This window comes from Oncorhynchus kisutch, linkage group LG19 (genome assembly GCF_002021735.2).
Source record: "Oncorhynchus kisutch isolate 150728-3 linkage group LG19, Okis_V2, whole genome shotgun sequence".
NCBI lineage: Eukaryota > Metazoa > Chordata > Actinopteri > Salmoniformes > Salmonidae > Oncorhynchus > Oncorhynchus kisutch.
This window is the reverse complement of record NC_034192.2, coordinates 1,755,516-1,773,817: the sequence shown is the minus strand read 5'-3', so window position 1 is coordinate 1,773,817 and position 18,302 is coordinate 1,755,516. Positions and strand designations below refer to the sequence as shown.

Sequence of the window (18,302 nt, the reverse complement as noted above, 5' to 3'; positions counted from 1 at the left end):
ATTACGCTGTTTAATCAGCTTCTTGATATGCCACAGCTGTCAGGTGGATGGATCATCTCGGCAAAGGAGAAATGCTCACTAAAAAGCATCTAAGCAAATTTGTTTGTGTATATGGACAATTTCAGGAGTGTTTTATTTCAGCTCATGAAACATGCGACCAACAATTTACATGTTGCGTTTTTTTTTGTTCAGTGTAGATCAAATACTACCCTATGCTCTGGACAGTGAACATCAAATGATTTAATGACAAATTAAGAGAAGTAAGCCACCTGCTGTCATAGAATGTTTTATTCTCTAAGGTATTATAAATTACATACCACACACAAGCACTTTACCATAACAGTATTCATGTCCTGAGATCACCTCGAGACTTCACAGATTTGATTGACAGGGAGAGACCTACTCTGATGATTTACTTGCACACTGAGTTTAAAGCACCAATAGCGTAAGAGCACATGTTCTGACATCAAAAACAAGGCCCAGATTGAATACTTCGAAAACACATCCTTCCCTTCAATAATCACAGATTTTAAATGACTCTGGATTGTCAGCCATGAAGTGGAAGTAATCGGTCAGCTATTCAATAGAGTCAGATCAGAGATGAAGTCAAGCAATGATGGAAGGAAGGAAGCAAGGAAGTAAGGATGCATTGTTAAAGTATTGGAACAAGGCCATGTTCTTGATACAGACCACAAGAGAAAAATTATAGTGCCTTTTTACAAAGCTCACTAGAGCGTGGATCAGTAGTAATAAGAAAACTAAATGTATGAAAGCAAGATATATACAATAAAAAAGGACTTGTACAAAAAAAACAGGCTCTATCGATATAATTAGTGTAGAAAATGTCCTAAACAGTATTGAACTTGATAGTAAACATAGTCGACAGATGCTATTCTGACAAATGCCTTTGGTCAAGGTTTGAATGACTAATTTGCTCTAGAAAATGGGCTGAACCAATACACATTTTTTATGCATTTATGGCAGTAGCGTGATATGTTGATAACATTGCAAACCAGCCAGGTCACCTGTTATTCAAGTCAGTATTCGACGTCCATCCAAGTCTGAAGATGTTGGGAGATGACGTGGAAACCGGCCACTAGGGGGGCAACAGTGAGCACTGTTACCTTCAATAAAGTTTCGGATTTGCTAGGGCGTTGTGGACAGGGATGGCGGGAAGCATCTCCCTCTGATTCCAAAGGTTGCAAGTTCGAATACAGCAATAGAAAGTTAAGCCTAACCCAAACCTTATTCCCTTACCTTAACAATTCAGTTAATAGCTAAACTTAAGAATATGGAGTTAATGCCTGGACTTAACCTTAAACACTTTCAAAATGGACGTTTGAGAGACATGGATGAACGTCTAAATCTGACGTGAGACTGAGCTGGTTGATGCAAAGATCCCTATCATTTGGACCTTTCCTTTGCTTTCCCACATTTTCCTTAGTATCTGTCCCCTTAAAAACATTAAAGCTGGAATAATTAGTGGTGAAACAGCCACGTCCTTTTGTGATATTACAACAACAAAGAAGTTACTGGAAACGACCAACAGTTCTCCCCCTCAGACATCAGTGCATGTGCGATAGGAGAGCACAATATGTCCTGCTATTAGTTTTACCATGCAGTGTGACGCTCCTCAGCCCGGACAACAACAACAAAAACAGTAGTGGGTAGGCTTCCCCATACTGCGGACTCCACCTTTAAGGCTTTAGTTAGTCCAAATACACAGGTTTAGACCGCTACATTTTTACATTTTAGTCAACAGACGCTCTTATCCAGAGCGACTTACAAGAGCAAATTAGGGTTAAGTGCGTTGCTGAAGGGCTGAAGGGCATAGAGAGATGTTTCACCCAGTCGGCTCAGATTGAACCAGCAACCTTTAGGTTACTGGCACAACGCTCTTAAATTGCTAGGGTCCCTGCCGCCCGAACTTCACAGGGAAAAATACATGTATTTTGTTTAAGACGACAGAACACAAATCATGACCATTTGCAGAGTGCCACGACATCAGCAAAGCCAAAGACTCATTCGGCACTTAGAAATACAAAACCAATTCACTGTGTTTGACAACATCACTGTAGAATAACAACAGATAATGCTGGTGCATTTCATTATAGCATAGATTTTCCTAGTTAAAAAGAGCATAGAAAAATCTGTCCATTGCATGCAATTTACCCCAGTGCAGTAAGAATCAAATGCATTTTGTCTATGGTCCCCTGATACAATAAGAAAAGCAGAATAGTTCATTTTGTCAGGATATCAATTTTGTTGTGATTGTTTGACTGTTATGGCATGCAGAAGGCAGAGCAGGAGAAATGATGTATTGTGTTGTGATTGACTGTTATGGCATGCAGAAGGCAGAGCAGGAGAAATGATGTATTGTGTTGTGATTGACTGTTATGGCATGCAGAAGGCAGAGCAGGAGAAATGATGTATTGTGTTGTGATTGACTGTTATGGCATGCAGAAGGCAGAGCAGGAGAAATGATGTATTGTGTTGTGATTGACTGTTATGGCATGCAGAAGGCAGAGCAGGAGAAATGATGTATTGTGTTGTGATTGACTGTTATGGCATGCAGAAGGCAGAGCAGGAGAAATGATGTATTGTGTTGTGATTGACTGTTATGGCATGCAGAAGGCAGAGCAGGAGAAATGATGTATTGTGTTGTGATTGACTGTTATGGCATGCTGAAGGCAGAGCAGGAGAAATTATGTATTGTGTTGTGATTGACTGTTATGGCATGCAGAAGGCAGAGCAGGAGAAATGATGTATTGTGTTGTGATTGACTGTTATGGCATGCTGAAGGCAGAGCAGGAGAAATGATGTATTGTGTTGTGATTGACTGTTATGGCATGCAGAAGGCAGAGCAGGAGAAATGATGTATTGTGTTGTGATTGACTGTTATGGCATGCTGAAGGCAGAGCAGGAGAAATGATGTATTGTGTTGTGATTGACTGTTATGGCATGCAGAAGGCAGAGCAGGAGAAATGATGTATTGTGTTGTGATTGACTGTTATGGCATGCTGAAGGCAGAGCAGGAGAAATGATGTATTGTGTTGTGATTGACTGTTATGGCATGCTGAAGGCAGAGCAGGAGAAATTATGTATTGTGTTGTGATTGACTGTTATGGCATGCAGAAGGCAGAGCAGGAGAAATGATTGTCCTTTAGCAGATCTCCTGTTCTTCACCTACTCTGATCTGAGAACGCAGGCTAAAGCAACATGGCAGATGACTAACAGACATTGGCTCTCACCTGTCTGGCTCTTTCAGATCAATGCAAGGAGAGGAGATGAGAGCTATTTCCATTATTGAGCTACGCCCCCTTTAGACTAATGAGCTATAAGGAAACCACTTTAGACTAATGAGCTATGCTTCCTCATTCCACCTTCTTCAGGATGTAGAGGATTCCGATATTGTCGATGGTGACGAAGGTGGAGAAGTCAGGTGACACGTGGATCCTTTTCAGATTGGCTCCTGTCGGGTAGAAGGTCTGGAGGGCCTCTCCTTTCTCCACGTTCCACCACTATGAGGGAGAGCGAGAGAGAGAGCAGGGGCAAGAGGGAGAGAGAATGAGAGAGGGTGAGTTATCAGTTTAAGTGTCTCTCTAAGCTCCTACTACTGATGTACAGTACCCTGTAAGAGCCCTTCTAATAAATAGATCAGTGATGCAGTTTGGTCTTGTCAGCCACACACACAGTTTTACTAACCAATTCTGTGTAATGCGACCTGCTAAGCTGTCATTTTTTCATTGAAGTTCCACCTCTCAGGAATCCACTATCAAAAGGCACCAAGTCAATCATATCAAGTGTGCGCGCAGGTGTCTCAAACGAAGACATGCCAATCTTCCACATTTTCCAGAATAATATTCATATTCGCTCTTTTATCAAGCCAATGAAAACAGACAGCATCATCAAACCACTTATCTCCCTGCAGAACATATTTCCACTTCCTCAATTCCATTAGTGGAAGGGAGAAACCTAGCAGCTTCTAAGACCCAGCTGTTATTGTGGGTCTGAGGAAAAACCAGGACAAGACAGAATAATACTCAGCTGTTATTGTGGGTCTGAGGAAAAACCAAGCCAAGTCTGACTTTAAGACCCAGCTGTTATTGTGGGTCTGAGGAAAAACCAAGCCAAGTCTGACTTTAAGACCAAGCTGTTATTGTGGGTCTGAGGAAAAACCAGGACAAGTCAGAATAATACTCAGCTGTTATTGTGGGTCTGAGGAAAAACCAGGACAAGACAGAATAATACCCAGCTGTTATTGTGGGTCTGAGGAAAAACCAGGACAAGTCAGACTGTAAGACCCAGCTGTTATTGTGGGTCTGAGGAAAAACCAGGACAAGTCAGACTGTAAGACCCAGCTGTTATTGTGGGTCTGAGGAAAAACCAGGACAAGTCAGACTGTAAGACCCAGCTGTTATTGTGGGTCTGAGGAAAAACCAGGACAAGTCAGACTGTAAGACCCAGCTGTTATTGTGGGTCTGAGGAAAAACCAGGACAAGTCAGACTGTAAGACCCAGCTGTTATTGTGGGTCTGAGGAAAATCAGGACAAGTCAAACTGTAAGACCCAGCTGTTATTGTGGGTCTGAGGAAAAACCAGGACAAGTCAGACTGTAAGACCCAGCTGTTATTGTGGGTCTGAGGAAAAACCAGGACAAGTCAGACTGTAAGACCCAGCTGTTATTGTGGGTCTGAGGAAAAACCAGGACAAGTCTGTCTCCGAGAGTGTGTGTGCAGCGTCAATTGTTGCAGAATTAGTAGTAGTATCCTTGTACCATCGTGCTCAAGTACACACATACATTCTCACACACAGACACATGTACGCACGCACAAACTCACCACAGACACAGAAATATTAATGAATCATACAAACTCCTCAAACACACAAAAGGAGTCTCATTTTCCATTCCCCTGCAAGTACAGCTTGCAAATGAGGCCCCTTTTGTGTGTTTGAGGAGTTTGTAGCATTCATTAATATTTGTGTGTGTGGTGTGTCTGACTGTCTGCCACTCTGTACCCCCCTATCTCTAGTCTATGAGTGTGAGGCCCATGCTGTGTAATGGCTCGGTCTGTACACTACAAACCTCTGCAGGGGTTTCGGCCACGGTCTGTGGAATACCAACACCACTGTGTGAGCAGCGTATGGAGCAGGCTGCAGTGAAGTGGTGTGACTGAGCTCCATAAGGCCTCAAGCTGACTATTCTAGATCTATGAAGACTGAGGAATGGAGGGTCTCATTAAAACAAATAGGAGGAACAACAGGATGTCTGTTTTGAGTTAATGAGGTATGCTTCTGTGGAGAAGAGAGGGAGAGATGGAGGGAAGGAGAGATGGAGGGCAGGAGAGAAGGAGAAGGTCCGGTAGGTGATTCCCTTTCAGATCCCTGTGTGTCACTCACTCACTCACTCACTCACTCACTCACTCACTCACTCACTCACACACAGAGGTTACATAACCATGCAACACAACAAGACAAAGGTCTTCAATATTTAACACCACTAAGCTCTCTCTCCCTCTATCTCTCTCTCATCTCTCATTTTATTCTCTCCCCCCTCCTTTCTTTCACACACCCTCCATTTCCATATAAATATTTGGAGAGAGAGGAGAGATAGACAGTGAGGCGAGTTAATAAATAAACCCTGTACTGTAGCTGTAAGACTGCTGATTCTAATCCCAGACTGGGCAACACAGATATGGACCCATGATATAGATAGTTACTGCTTTCAGCAATGCTCTCAACCCTAGATAACTCTAGGTAGTGCTGCACTTGGAGTGGTGTGTGTGTGTGTGTGTGTGTGTGTGTGTGTGTGTGTGTGTGCATGTGGCCTGCATGTTGACAACAGAGAAGAAGGTTTTTGTAGTAACAGATGGATATAAAAATAAAGTACTATTCTTCCTATTTGACAGATTTCCGTGATAGAGGAGGTGGTACCACATACTGAGAGGAGAGAGAGAAGTGTGATTAAGTCTCAGAGGAAAGAAAAACAGCTCCCCCCACACACACTCATGGGCGCACAAAACTCCTTATCTCTCAAACTCATCAATCTCTCTTGTAAATATCCTTTGATTGAAAGACAACCAGCAAGGGATGAGAATAAAGACAGACCACCAGCAAGGGATGAGAATAAAGACAGACCACCAGCAAGGGATGAGAATAAAGACAGACCACCAGCAAGGGATGAGAATAAAGACAGACCACCAGCAAGGGATGAGAATAAAGACAGACCACCAGCAAGGGATGAGAATAAAGACAGACCACCAGCGAGGGATGAGAATAAAGACAGACCATCAGCGAGGGATGAGAATAAAGACAGACCACCAGCAAGGGATGAGAATAAAGACAGACCACCAGCAAGGGATGAGAATAAAGACAGACCACCAGCAAGGGATGAGAATAAAGACAGACCACCAGCAAGGGATGAGAATAAAAAGACCACCAGCAAGGGATTAGAAGCGACCGAATAAAGAGAACGAGAATGACACAGAGGAGAAGAGAGGACTTAACTCTAACCCCAGAGAGAGAGAGAAAAGAGAGAGAGAGGAGAGAAAATGTGGTTCCTGCTAAAGGCGTCAGCATGCTTCAGTTCGGCTGATGCCTAGCCGAATACGCCTAGCCGAACACGGCTAGCTGAACCGAACGAGTGTGCTCGCATACTGCCTTGGTAGACCTATGCTTGAAAAAGGAGGAAAATGCAGAAATAGTACTGTTTGTCCATTTTGACATGCCGTAGCCAGGATATACTTCCTCAAAATAGTCTGAATTATTCCAAGAAATCCGTCATTAATTTTGACGTTTTGCCGAAGAGATCTTAGTCATGCAATTTTACATCTAAGATGTTTGGTGCAGTATTTTTCTGTGTGTTGGGGACAGTGTGTCCATGTGGGGTACATGATGCAGGGGAAGACAGGGGCAAGGGAGGGAACGAACATGACAGGGACATAGTCACTGTACTATAGGTACACACAGACACACACTACAAGAGGAGCCTTATTTGACAAAGGTCTAATGACCACCAAGAGAATACTGCAGTACAAGTCATGATGGAATGTGTGTGTGTCCTCTATAGAACAGATGGTGCTGCTGATATGAACACTATTACTGTGCTGCCATTGATTTATGATGGTGTTAGCGAAGCAGAAAGATGCAATGTCCTGGTGTGTGTGTGTGTGTGTGCGCGCATACGTGTACTGTAAGCTGTTTTTGTTTGTGTGCGTGTGTTTGTACTTGGGTGTGTGTGTGTGTGTGTGCCATCTTGAGATCTCATGAGTTAGAAAACTTTCCAATCCAACAGCACAGCTTGCTGCCCCCTCCTGCCAAGTCTTCTAAAATTAACACTGATGATGATGATGATATCTGCATGGATATACTAATATAGAATAACAACCAGTCTAACACACACACACTGACTAAATGTGTTAGTATATGTACTGTGCGTGTGTCTAGTGAGTATTAGCTTATGCTAGAGTGCATACAGTACACTATAGCCTGTGTGTGTCAGTATGTTAATATGCAGGCGTGTATACTGAGAGTGTTTGTGTGTCAGTATGTGAATATGCAGGCTTGTATACTGAGCGTATGTATGTGTGTGTCAGTATGTTAATATGCAGGCTTGTATACTGAGAGTATGTATGTGTGTGTCAGTATGTTAATATGCAGGCTTGTATACTGAACGTATGTATGTGTGTGTGTCAGTATGTTAATATGCAGGCTTGTATACTGAGCGTATGTGTGTGTGTCAGTATGTTAATATGCAGGCTTGTATACTGAGCGTGTGTGTGTGTGTCAGTGAATGAACTGGCTGTGACAGGTGCTTCCAGCTTTTGCAGAGCTGAGCAGGTCTGTCTATTGAAGCTGCCCAGAGAAAAACTCAGACTTACATGATAGAAACACAGCCTGCCTGGCCCAGTCACAACACGAGTGTGTGTGAGTGAGAGAGAGATAATTGGATGGGAGGAGAGAGAGAGAAATAGGGAAAGAGAGAGATGGAGAGGCAGGTGTTTATATGTGGATGAACAATCTTGCTCTTGTTCAACTCCTACAGGCTCTGGGACAAGGTAGCCACAGGAAAGGAGATGGAGGGAGAGAGATGATCAAATAAAAGGTGAGAGAACTGTGGGTGAACACCAGTACACTGTAGGCCTATATTACAACTGTACACTGATGTACCAAATATGAACACCACCTCCCTCAATGTTGTCCTCAGAACAGCCTCAATTCATCAGGACATGGACTCTACAAGGTGCTGAAAGCGTTCCTCAGGGATGCTGGCCCATGTTGACTCCAATGCTTCCCAGAGTTGTGTCAAGTTGGCTGGATGTGCTTTTGGTGGTGGACCATTGTTGACACACACGGGAAACTGTGGAGCGTGAAAAACCCAGCAGTGTTGCAGTTCTTGACTCAAACTGGTGCGCCTGGCACCTACTACCATAACCTGTTTAAAGGCACTTAAATATCCACCCTCTGAATGGAACACACACAATACATGTCTCAATTGTCTCAAGGCTTGAAAATCCTTCTTTAACCTGCCTCCTCCCCTTCATCTACACTGATTGAAGTGGATTTAACAGGTGACATCAATAAGCTTTTACCTGAAATCACCTGGTCAGTCTGTCATGGAAAGAGTTGTTCTTAATGTTTTGTACACTCAAGTGTGTGTGTGTGTGTGTGTGTGTGTGTGTGTGTGTGTGTGTGTCAGCACCCAGAACCAAGCGGAGAGAGAGGAAAACACTGTCTGACACAACGGCTGCATTATTCAACAAAGGCTCCACCCAATGAAATATTGATGCAGTTAATTCTTTAACTCCTCCATCTCTCTCATCCCTTCCTCCCTTTCTCTCCCTCTCCTCTCTCTCTCGGAAAGGACGGCATTGTCTCAATTTCTATATGCATATGTACTCTCTGTCCTGGCAAGGCCGTGTGTCTGTTTCTCTCCTGTCTCCACCTACCTCTCCCACTCTTCCCTAACCCTCTACCTTTGTGTGTGTCGGTCTGTCTGCGTGTGTGTGTGTCTGCATGTGTGTGTGTGTGTCTGCGTGTGTGTGTGTCTGCGTGTGTCTGCGTGTGTCTCTCTCTACCTACCTTTCCCTCTCTTCCCTAACTCTCTCCCACATCTTGCCTCTCTTTTTCTCCATCTCTTCCCGGGGTGTAAGGTATAACATGCCCCCTCCCTCTCCCACAGACAAAGACAATTAACCCAGGTTTAATGAGAGGAGCATTCGAACAACAGGCTTTGGGGGGGATAAATATTTCACTATATTATGTTGTGTTTACGCCATGAGCGTGAGAAGAGATATGCTGTAGCTAGGCCAAACTCAGGGTTGCCAACCAAATGGCACCCTATTCCCTTTATAGTGCACTGCTTGGATAGGGCTCTGGTCAAAAGTAGTGTACTATAAACGGAATAGGGTAGCTTTTGGGACGTAGCAAAAGCTGAACAAGGCTAGATCACGGCTCTAGCTGAAGAAGAAGAATACTTTATTAGTTCAACCGAGACAGAAATTTGTCTTCTGCTTTTACCAAACCGCACGGTTTCATCGCTGCTTGATGAAAGATCTGTCTCTCTGTCTGTCTGTTAGAGACCGACTGTCTGCACTCCTAAACTACCAGTCATTTTGTACCAGACAGTTCATGCTTTTTGCTTTCAGTTTGTTATCTGGAGTACTTCTCCTGTCCTATTCGGTGTCCTGTGTGAATCTAAGTGTGCGTTCTCTAATTCTCTCCTTCTCTCTTTCTTTCTCTCTCTCGGAGGACCTGAGCCCTAGGACCATCTGACATGATGACTCCTTGCTGTCCCCAGTCCATCTGACCGTGCTGCTGCTCCAGTTTCAACTGTTCTGCCTTATTATTATACGACCATGCTGGTCATTTATGAACATTTGAACAGCTTGGCCATGTTCTGTTATAATCTCCACCCGGCACAGCCAGAAGAGGACTGGCCACCCCACATAGCCTGGTTCCTCTCTAGGTTTCTTCCTAGGTTTTGGCCTTTCTAGGGAGTTTTTCCTAGCCACCGTGCTTCTACACCTGCATTGCTTGCTTTTTGGGTTTTAGGCTGGGTTTCTGTACAGCACTTTGAGATATCAGCTGATGTACGAAGGGCTATATAAATAAATTTGATTTGATGCTTTACACATTAGAACGTGTATGTATATATATATATGTGTATGTATGCATGCATGCGCGTGTGTGTGTACGTACACGCAAACACACATTAAGTTGGAGAAGCTGGAGCAGAGAGCAGCCAATGAGCAGTTTGGGTGGTCCTTACTCAAGGGAACGGTGACAATAGCTGGCTCTTTCAAAGACCGAGATGTATCTTTTGATCTTGGAATAAGAAAAATATGAACACACAAATATAATAACTGTACTGTGTCTGATCGTAATTCTATCCAAAATACACATTTAATTTATACAAAAACACAAGCCTAAAAACAAAACCTCAAACCTCAAACAACAAAATCACAAAAAACACCCATCCCAAACACACATACACACAAAGCCACCACATAGCACAGAACTGTGATTTAAAGTATGTGATGTGACAGGTAGTGTGCGTGTATTTTATGAGGCATGTCTCTGCGTGGAGCGTGGCATGGCTCACCTGCTGCTTCTCTGTTGGGAACTATCAGTACGTGGTGTTATGGCTGGGGAGGAACAACAGATCTACACTGACAAGGTTCTCTCCTACTGACTCGCTCCACCATGTCTTATCGGATGACTTCATCCAATCTATTTACCGACATAGACTGTGGTGTAAGAATGCTGTATCTACAAGCATTAGAAAATGCACCGTTGTCATGGGGAGGCAACGGAGAGCCTTTTTATTACTAAACTAGGTGTTTGTGACGTTACATCGGGAGACTTGAACGGACCAATCAGCATAATTTACATTTCTCGTCCAATATTGTTAGCCGACTGACTATTAAACATTATTAACAGGGTTTTAGCAACAAGATATTTACAGATGGATTATTTAGCTTTATGGGGGACACAGATCACACAATTTACCGCCATCTCTCTCTTTAACTCTCACCCTTCTCTATGATTCTCTCCCTCACGAATATACTCTTTCTTTTCTCCCCCTTTCCACCTCTCCAGGGGAAGGTCATATTAACCTTGACGCCTCACTCTCCTCATTGGCCATCTGGGTCTTGTTAGCACACATTTAACAACCATAACACACACACACACACACACACACACACACACACACACACACACACACACACACACACAGAGAGAAAGGAGAGAGAGGAGCAGAAAGCTCTCATTTTATCCAATTCTTACCCCTGTTCAGAAGCTTATGATGAAGGAGAGAGAGATTGAGAGAGGGGTTACAATGGGGAGATGAAAAGTGAAAAAACAGAATGAACACCGGAGAGAAAGGGAGACTCGCCTTTCAAGAACATTCCCTGTCTTCTTGGGAAGCAACTCCAGTGTAGATTTAGCCTTGTGTTTTAGGTTATTGTCCTGCTGAAAGGCAAATTAATCTCCCAGAGTCTAGTGGAAAGAAGACAACCAGGTTTTCCTTTAGGATTTTGCCTGTGCTTAGCTCCATTACGTTTCCATTACGTTTCTTTTTTATCCTGAAAAACTCCCAAGTCCTTTATGATTACAAGCATACCCATAACATAATGCAGCCATAACTATGCTGGAAAATATGGAGAGTGGTACTCAGTGGCAACTCGTCATTTAGGGCATGTTATTTTGGCATTAATTCATGTCACATATCAGCAAACGATGTAAAACATTTTTTTTAATAATATTGAGTTAATAAATAATCTGTCTGAAATGGTCTCTTTTCCAAGCTTAAAAAGATAGACATTCACTCGCAACACCATGGGGCAGAAAATGTTGAATACATTAGCAATGCTGTCCATCCAGAATGACTTCTTCCGTGTTTAAGACAACTGGGAACTCTGGGGGAAAAAACCAGCTCCAACTTGGAAATTACATTTTGAACGGTCATCCAACAGAATTCCACACCAGGAACTCGGGCCTCTTTCTAGCGCTCCGACCTAAAGATCATGGACATCATGATTCAACCTTTTTTTGTTTTTTTAAAGAGTTCCCTTTTAAAAAAAGCACCTTTGATGACAAAATGTGCCCACAAGAAGGGCCGCCACGCCACCTTCCTGTTCAAGTAAGCACAACAACGGTCCAAAGATTAGCTCATGTGCTTTTATTCACGAGGAAGGGATACTATATAATGTTGTTGGGTCTGTATCCATGAAGAGGGGATACTATATAATGTTGTTGGGTCTGTAACCATGAGGAGGGGATACTATATAATGTTGTTGGGTCTGTAACCATGAGGAGGGGATACTATATAATGTTGTTGGGTCTGTAACCATGAGGAAGGGATACTATATCATGTTGTTGGGTCTGTAACCATGAGGAAGGGATACTATATAATGTTGTTGGGTCTGTAACCATGAGGAGGGGATACTATATAATGTTTTTGGGTCCATAACCATGAGGAGGGGATACTATATAATGTTGTTGGGTCTGTAACCATGAGGGGGGGATACTATATAATGTTGTTGGGTCTGTAACCATGAGGGGGGGATACTATATAATGTTGTTGGGTCTGTAACCATGAGGAGGGGATACCATATAATGTTGTTGGGTCTGTAACCATGAGGAAGGGATACTATATAATGTTGTTGGGTCTGTAACCATGAGGAAGGGATACTATATCATGTTGTTGGGTCTGTAACCATGAGGAGGGGATACTATATAATGTTGTTGGGTCTGTAACCATGAGGAGGGGATACTATATAATGTTGTTGGGTCTGTAACCATGAGGGAGGGATACTATATAATGTTGTTGGGTCTGTAACCATGAGGGGATTCTATATAAATGTTGTTGGGTCTGTAACCATGAGGGAGGGATACTATATAATGTTGTTCGGTCTGTAACCATGAGGGGATTCTATATAAATGTTGTTGGGTCTGTAACCATGAGGAGGGGATAATATATAATGTTGTTGGGTCTGTAACCATGAGGAGGGGATACTATATAATGTTGTTGGGTCTGTAACCATGAGGGGATTCTATATAAATGTTGTTGTGTCTGTAACCATGAGGGGATTCTATATAAATGTTGTTGGGTCTGTAACCATGAGGGGATTCTATATAAATGTTGTTATGTCTGTAACCATGAGGGGATTCTATATAAACGTTGTTGGGTCTGTAACCATGAGGAGGGGATACTATATCATGTTGTTGGGTCTGTAACCATGAGGAAGGGATACTATATCATGTTGTTGGGTCTGTAACCATGAGGAGGGGATACTATATCATGTTGTTGGGTCTGTAACCATGAGGAAGGGATACTATATCATGTTGTTGGGTCTGTAACCATGAGGAAGGGATACTATATAATGTTGTTGGGTCTGTAACCATGAGGAAGGGATACTATATAATGTTGTTGGGTCTGTAACCATGAGGAAGGGATACTATATAATGTTGTTGGGTCTGTAACCATGAGGAAGGGATACTATATAATGTTGTTGGGTCTGTAACCATGAGGAAGGGATACTATATAATGTTGTTGGGTCTGTAACCATGAGGAAGGGATACTATATAATGTTGTTGGGTCTGTAACCATGAGGAGGGGATACTATATAATGTTGTTGGGTCTGTAACCATGAGGAGGGTCTGTAACCATGAGGAGGGGATACTATATAATGTTGTTGGGTCTGTAACCATGAGGAGGGTCTGTAACCATGAGGAAGGGATACTATATAATGTTGTTGGGTCTGTAACCATGAGGAAGGGATACTATATAATGTTGTTGGGTCTGTAACCATGAGGAAGGGATACTATATAATGTTGTTGGGTCTGTAACCATGAGGAAGGGATACTATATAATGTTGTTGGGTCTGTAACCATGAGGAGGGGATACTATATAATGTTGTTGGGTCTGTAACCATGAGGAAGGGATACTATATAATGTTGTTGGGTCTGTAACCATGAGGAAGGGATACTATATAATGTTGTTGGGTCTGTAACCATGAGGAAGGGATACTATATCATGTTGTTGGGTCTGTAACCATGAGGAGGGGATACCATATAATGTTGTTGGGTCTGTAACCATGAGGAAGGGATACTATATCATGTTGTTGGGTCTGTAACCATGAGGGGGGGATACTATATAATGTTGTTGGGTCTGTAACCATGAGGAAGGGATACTATATAATGTTGTTGGGTCTGTAACCATGAGGAAGGGATACTATATAATGTTGTTGGGTCTGTAACCATGAGGAAGGGATACTATATAATGTTGTTGGGTCTGTAACCATGAGGAAGGGATACTATATCATGTTGTTGGGTCTGTAACCATGAGGAGGGTCTGTAACCATGAGGAGGGGATACTATATAATGTTGTTGGGTCTGTAACCATGAGGAAGGGATACTATATAATGTTGTTGGGTCTGTAACCATGAGGAAGGGATACTATATAATGTTGTTGGGTCTGTAACCATGAGGAGGGGATACTATATAATGTTGTTGGGTCTGTAACCATGAGGAAGGGATACTATATAATGTTGTTGGGTCTGTAACCATGAGGAAGGGATACTATATAATGTTGTTGGGTCTGTAACCATGAGGAAGGGATACTATATAATGTTGTTGGGTCTGTAACCATGAGGAAGGGATACTATATAATGTTGTTGGGTCTGTAACCATGAGGAGGGGATACTATATAATGTTGTTGGGTCTGTAACCATGAGGAGGGTCTGTAACCATGAGGGGGGGATACTATATAATGTTGTTGGGTCTGTAACCATGAGGAGCGTCTGTAACCATGAGGAGGGTCTGTAACCATGAGGAGGGGATACTATATAATGTTGTTGGGTCTGTAACCATGAGGAGGGTCTGTAACCATGAGGGGGGGATACTATATAATGTTGTTGGGTCTGTAACCATGAGGAGGGTCTGTAACCATGAGGAAGGGATACTATATAATGTTGTTGGGTCTGTAACCATGAGGAGGGGATACTATATAATGTTGTTGGGTCTGTAACCATGAGGAAGGGATACTATATCATGTTGTTGGGTCTGTAACCATGAGGAAGGGATACTATATAATGTTGTTGGGTCTGTAACCATGAGGGAGGGATACTATATAATGTTGTTGGGTCTGTAACCATGAGGAGGGGATACTATATAATGTTGTTGGGTCTGTAGCCATGAGGAGGGGATACTATATAATGTTGTTGGGTCTGTAACCATGAGGAGGGTCTGTAACCATGAGGAAGGGATACTATATCATGTTGTTGGGTCTGTAACCATGTTTGCCAGTGACTCTTCCCATTCAAATATTATTTTTCAAATAACAAAAAAGTTCAGTAATTCTAGTTGATATTGCGAGTTCTTTTTTGTTGCTTTGTTGTCACCGTTATGGTGCCATTAACTTGGTTTACTTGCTAAAATCACCAGTGGTGGTACTCAGTAATGTGTTGTGTTTTCTCCAAACAACACTATGTATTCAGGACTAAAAGTTCATTCATTGCTTTGCCACATTTTTTACGGTATTACTTAAGTGCCTTCTTGCAAACAGGATCCACATGTTTGAATATATTTTATTCTGCACAGGCTTCCTTTTTACTCTGTCAAATATGTTAGTATTGTGGAGTAACTACAACGTTGTTGATCCATCCTCAGTTCTTCTATCACAACCATTAAACTCTAATGGTTTTAAATTCACTATTGGCCTCATGGTAAAATACCTGAGTGGTTTCCTTCCTCTCCGGCAACTGAATTAGGAAGAACGCCTGTATCTTTGTAGTGACTGGGTGTACTGATACACCATCCAAAGCATAATTAATCACTTCACCATGCTGAAAGAGATATTCAATGTCTGCCATTTTCTTTTTACCCATCTACCAATGGGTGCCCTTCAAAAATCTCCCTGGTCTTTGTGGTTGAATCTGTATTTGAAATTCACTGCTCAACCTTACAGATGTGTGGGGTATAGAGATGAGGTAGTCGTTAAAATATATGTTAAACACTATTATTGCACACAGAGTGAGTCCATGCAACTTATTGAGCACATTTTTACTCCTGAACTTATTTAGGCTTGCCGTAACAAAAGAGTTTGAATACTTTTGTCTCACTAGATTTCAGTATTTAATATTTAATAAATCTATTAGGCCATGGACAAAACATCTAAATTTAATCTAATTTATATTCAGGCTGTAACACAGCAAAATGTGGAAAAAGTCAAGGGGTATGAATACTTTGTGAAGGCATGCTATATGTGGGTCTGTTGAGAGAAATTACACATACACAGAGTGTACACATTACAAAAGCCTGCTCTTCCCATGACAGACTGACCAGGTGAATGCTATGATCCCTTATTGATGTCACTTGTTAAATCCACTTCAAATCAGTGTAGATGAAGGGGAGGAGACAGGTTCAAGTAGAATTTTTAAGCCTAGAGACAATTGAGACATATATTGTGTGCCATTCAGAGGGTGAATGGGCAAAACAAAAGATTTGTGCCTTTGATCAGGGTATGGTAGTAGGTGCCAGGCACACTGGTTTGTGTCAAAAACTACAACGCTGCTGGGTTTATGACAGTTTTATCAAGAATGGTCCACCACCCAAAGGACATCCAGCCAACTTGACACAACTGTGGGAAGCATTGGAGTCAGCATGGGCCAGCATCCCTGTGGAACGCTTTCAATACTTTCTAGAGTCCATGCCCTAACGAAATGGGGCTGTTCTAAAGAAGGTGCTCCTAATGTTTTGTACACAATACAGTACCCACATACATGTTCTGTTCTGCTGACATAGGTGTTTCTAACATGTATGGAATCAGGAAGCTGAATATTTATGCAACTAATATATTTTATTTATTTTTTATTCATCTTTAAAAAAAGTGTTGAAAAAAATTCCACTTTGAGTATTTTGTTTAGATTGTTGACAAACAATTTAAAAAAATGTAATCCATTTGAATCCCACTTTGCAACACAATAAGAAATCCAAGGGGTCTAAATACTTTTGCAAAGTACTGTATTTTGGAATATTGAGAAAATTCAACATTATGTTGCTTGCATTAGTCTTTTATAGAACCGTAATGTACTAATATAGAGCACTATGTTGAGTCATATAGTACTGTAGAATATTGCATTGGAAAGCATCAAAGTAATATAATGATAAATTAAATACTGTGTGATTATCAAGATAGGTGATTGCACCTACAGTACCAGTCAAGGTTTGGACACACCTACTCATTCCAGAGTTTTTCTTTATTTGTACTACTTTCTACATTGAAGAATAATAGTGAAGAAATCAAAACTATGAAATAACAAATATGGAATCATGTAGTAGCCAAAAGAAAAGTGTTAAATCAAAAAATATATTTTATATTTGAGATTCTTCAAAGTAGCCACCCTTGCCTTGCCTTTGCACACTTTTGGCATCCTCTCAACCAGTTTCATGAGGTAGTCACCTGGAATACGTTTCAATTAACAGGTGCGCCTTGTTAAAAGCTTGTGGAATATATCTTTCGTTCTTAATGCGTTTGAGCCAATCAGTTGTATTGTGACAAGGTAGGGGTGGTATACAGAAGAAAGACCAATAGTTGAAGTTGGAAGTTTACATACAACATAGCCAAAAAAACGGAGTTTAAAAGTTTCACAATTCCTGACATTTAATCCTAGTAAAAATTCAGTCTTAGGATCACCACTTTATTTTAAGAATGTGAAATGTCATAATAATAGTAGAGAGAATGATGTATTTCAGCTTTTATTTTTTACATCACATTCCCAGTGGGTCAGAAGTTTACATACACTCAATTAGTATTTGCTAGCATTGCCTTTAAATTGTCAAACATTTTGGGTAGCCTTCCACAAGCTTCCCACAATAAGTTGGGTGAATTTTGGCCCATTCCTCCTGACAGAGCTGGTGTAACGGAGTCAGGTTTGCAGGCCTCCTTGCTCGCACACGCTTTCTCAGTTCAGCCCAAAAGTTTTCTATAGGAGGTCAGGGCTTTGTGATGGCCACTCCAATACCTAGACTGTTGTCCTTAAGCCATTTTGCCACAACTTTGAAAGTATGCTTGGGGTCATTGTCCATTTGGAAGAAGCTTCAACTTCCTGATGTCTTGAGATGTTTCTTCAATATATCCACATAATTTTCCTTTCTCATGATGCCATCTAGTTTGTGACGTGCACCAGTCCCTCCTGCAGCAAATCACCCCCACAACATAATGCTGCCACCCCCGTGCTTTACGGTTGGGATGGTGTTCTTCGGCTTGCAAGCTTCCCCCTTTTTCCTCCAAACATA

At 41.9% G+C, this 18,302-nt stretch overlaps 1 protein-coding gene across 1 annotated transcript in view; it reads right to left on the bottom strand.

Annotated features, from left to right (window-relative positions):
• Positions 1 to 270: 270 nt before the first annotated feature.
• LOC109882975 (apoptotic protease-activating factor 1-like) overlaps positions 271 to 18,302 on the bottom strand; it is a 69,314-nt gene continuing 51,282 nt past the window's right edge. Inside the window, exon 27 of the mRNA XM_031797488.1 lies at positions 271 to 3,521. Within this exon, the coding sequence (XP_031653348.1) occupies positions 3,375 to 3,521 (147 nt within the window). The 3' untranslated portion in view covers positions 271 to 3,374. The remainder of the gene's footprint in view (positions 3,522 to 18,302) is intronic.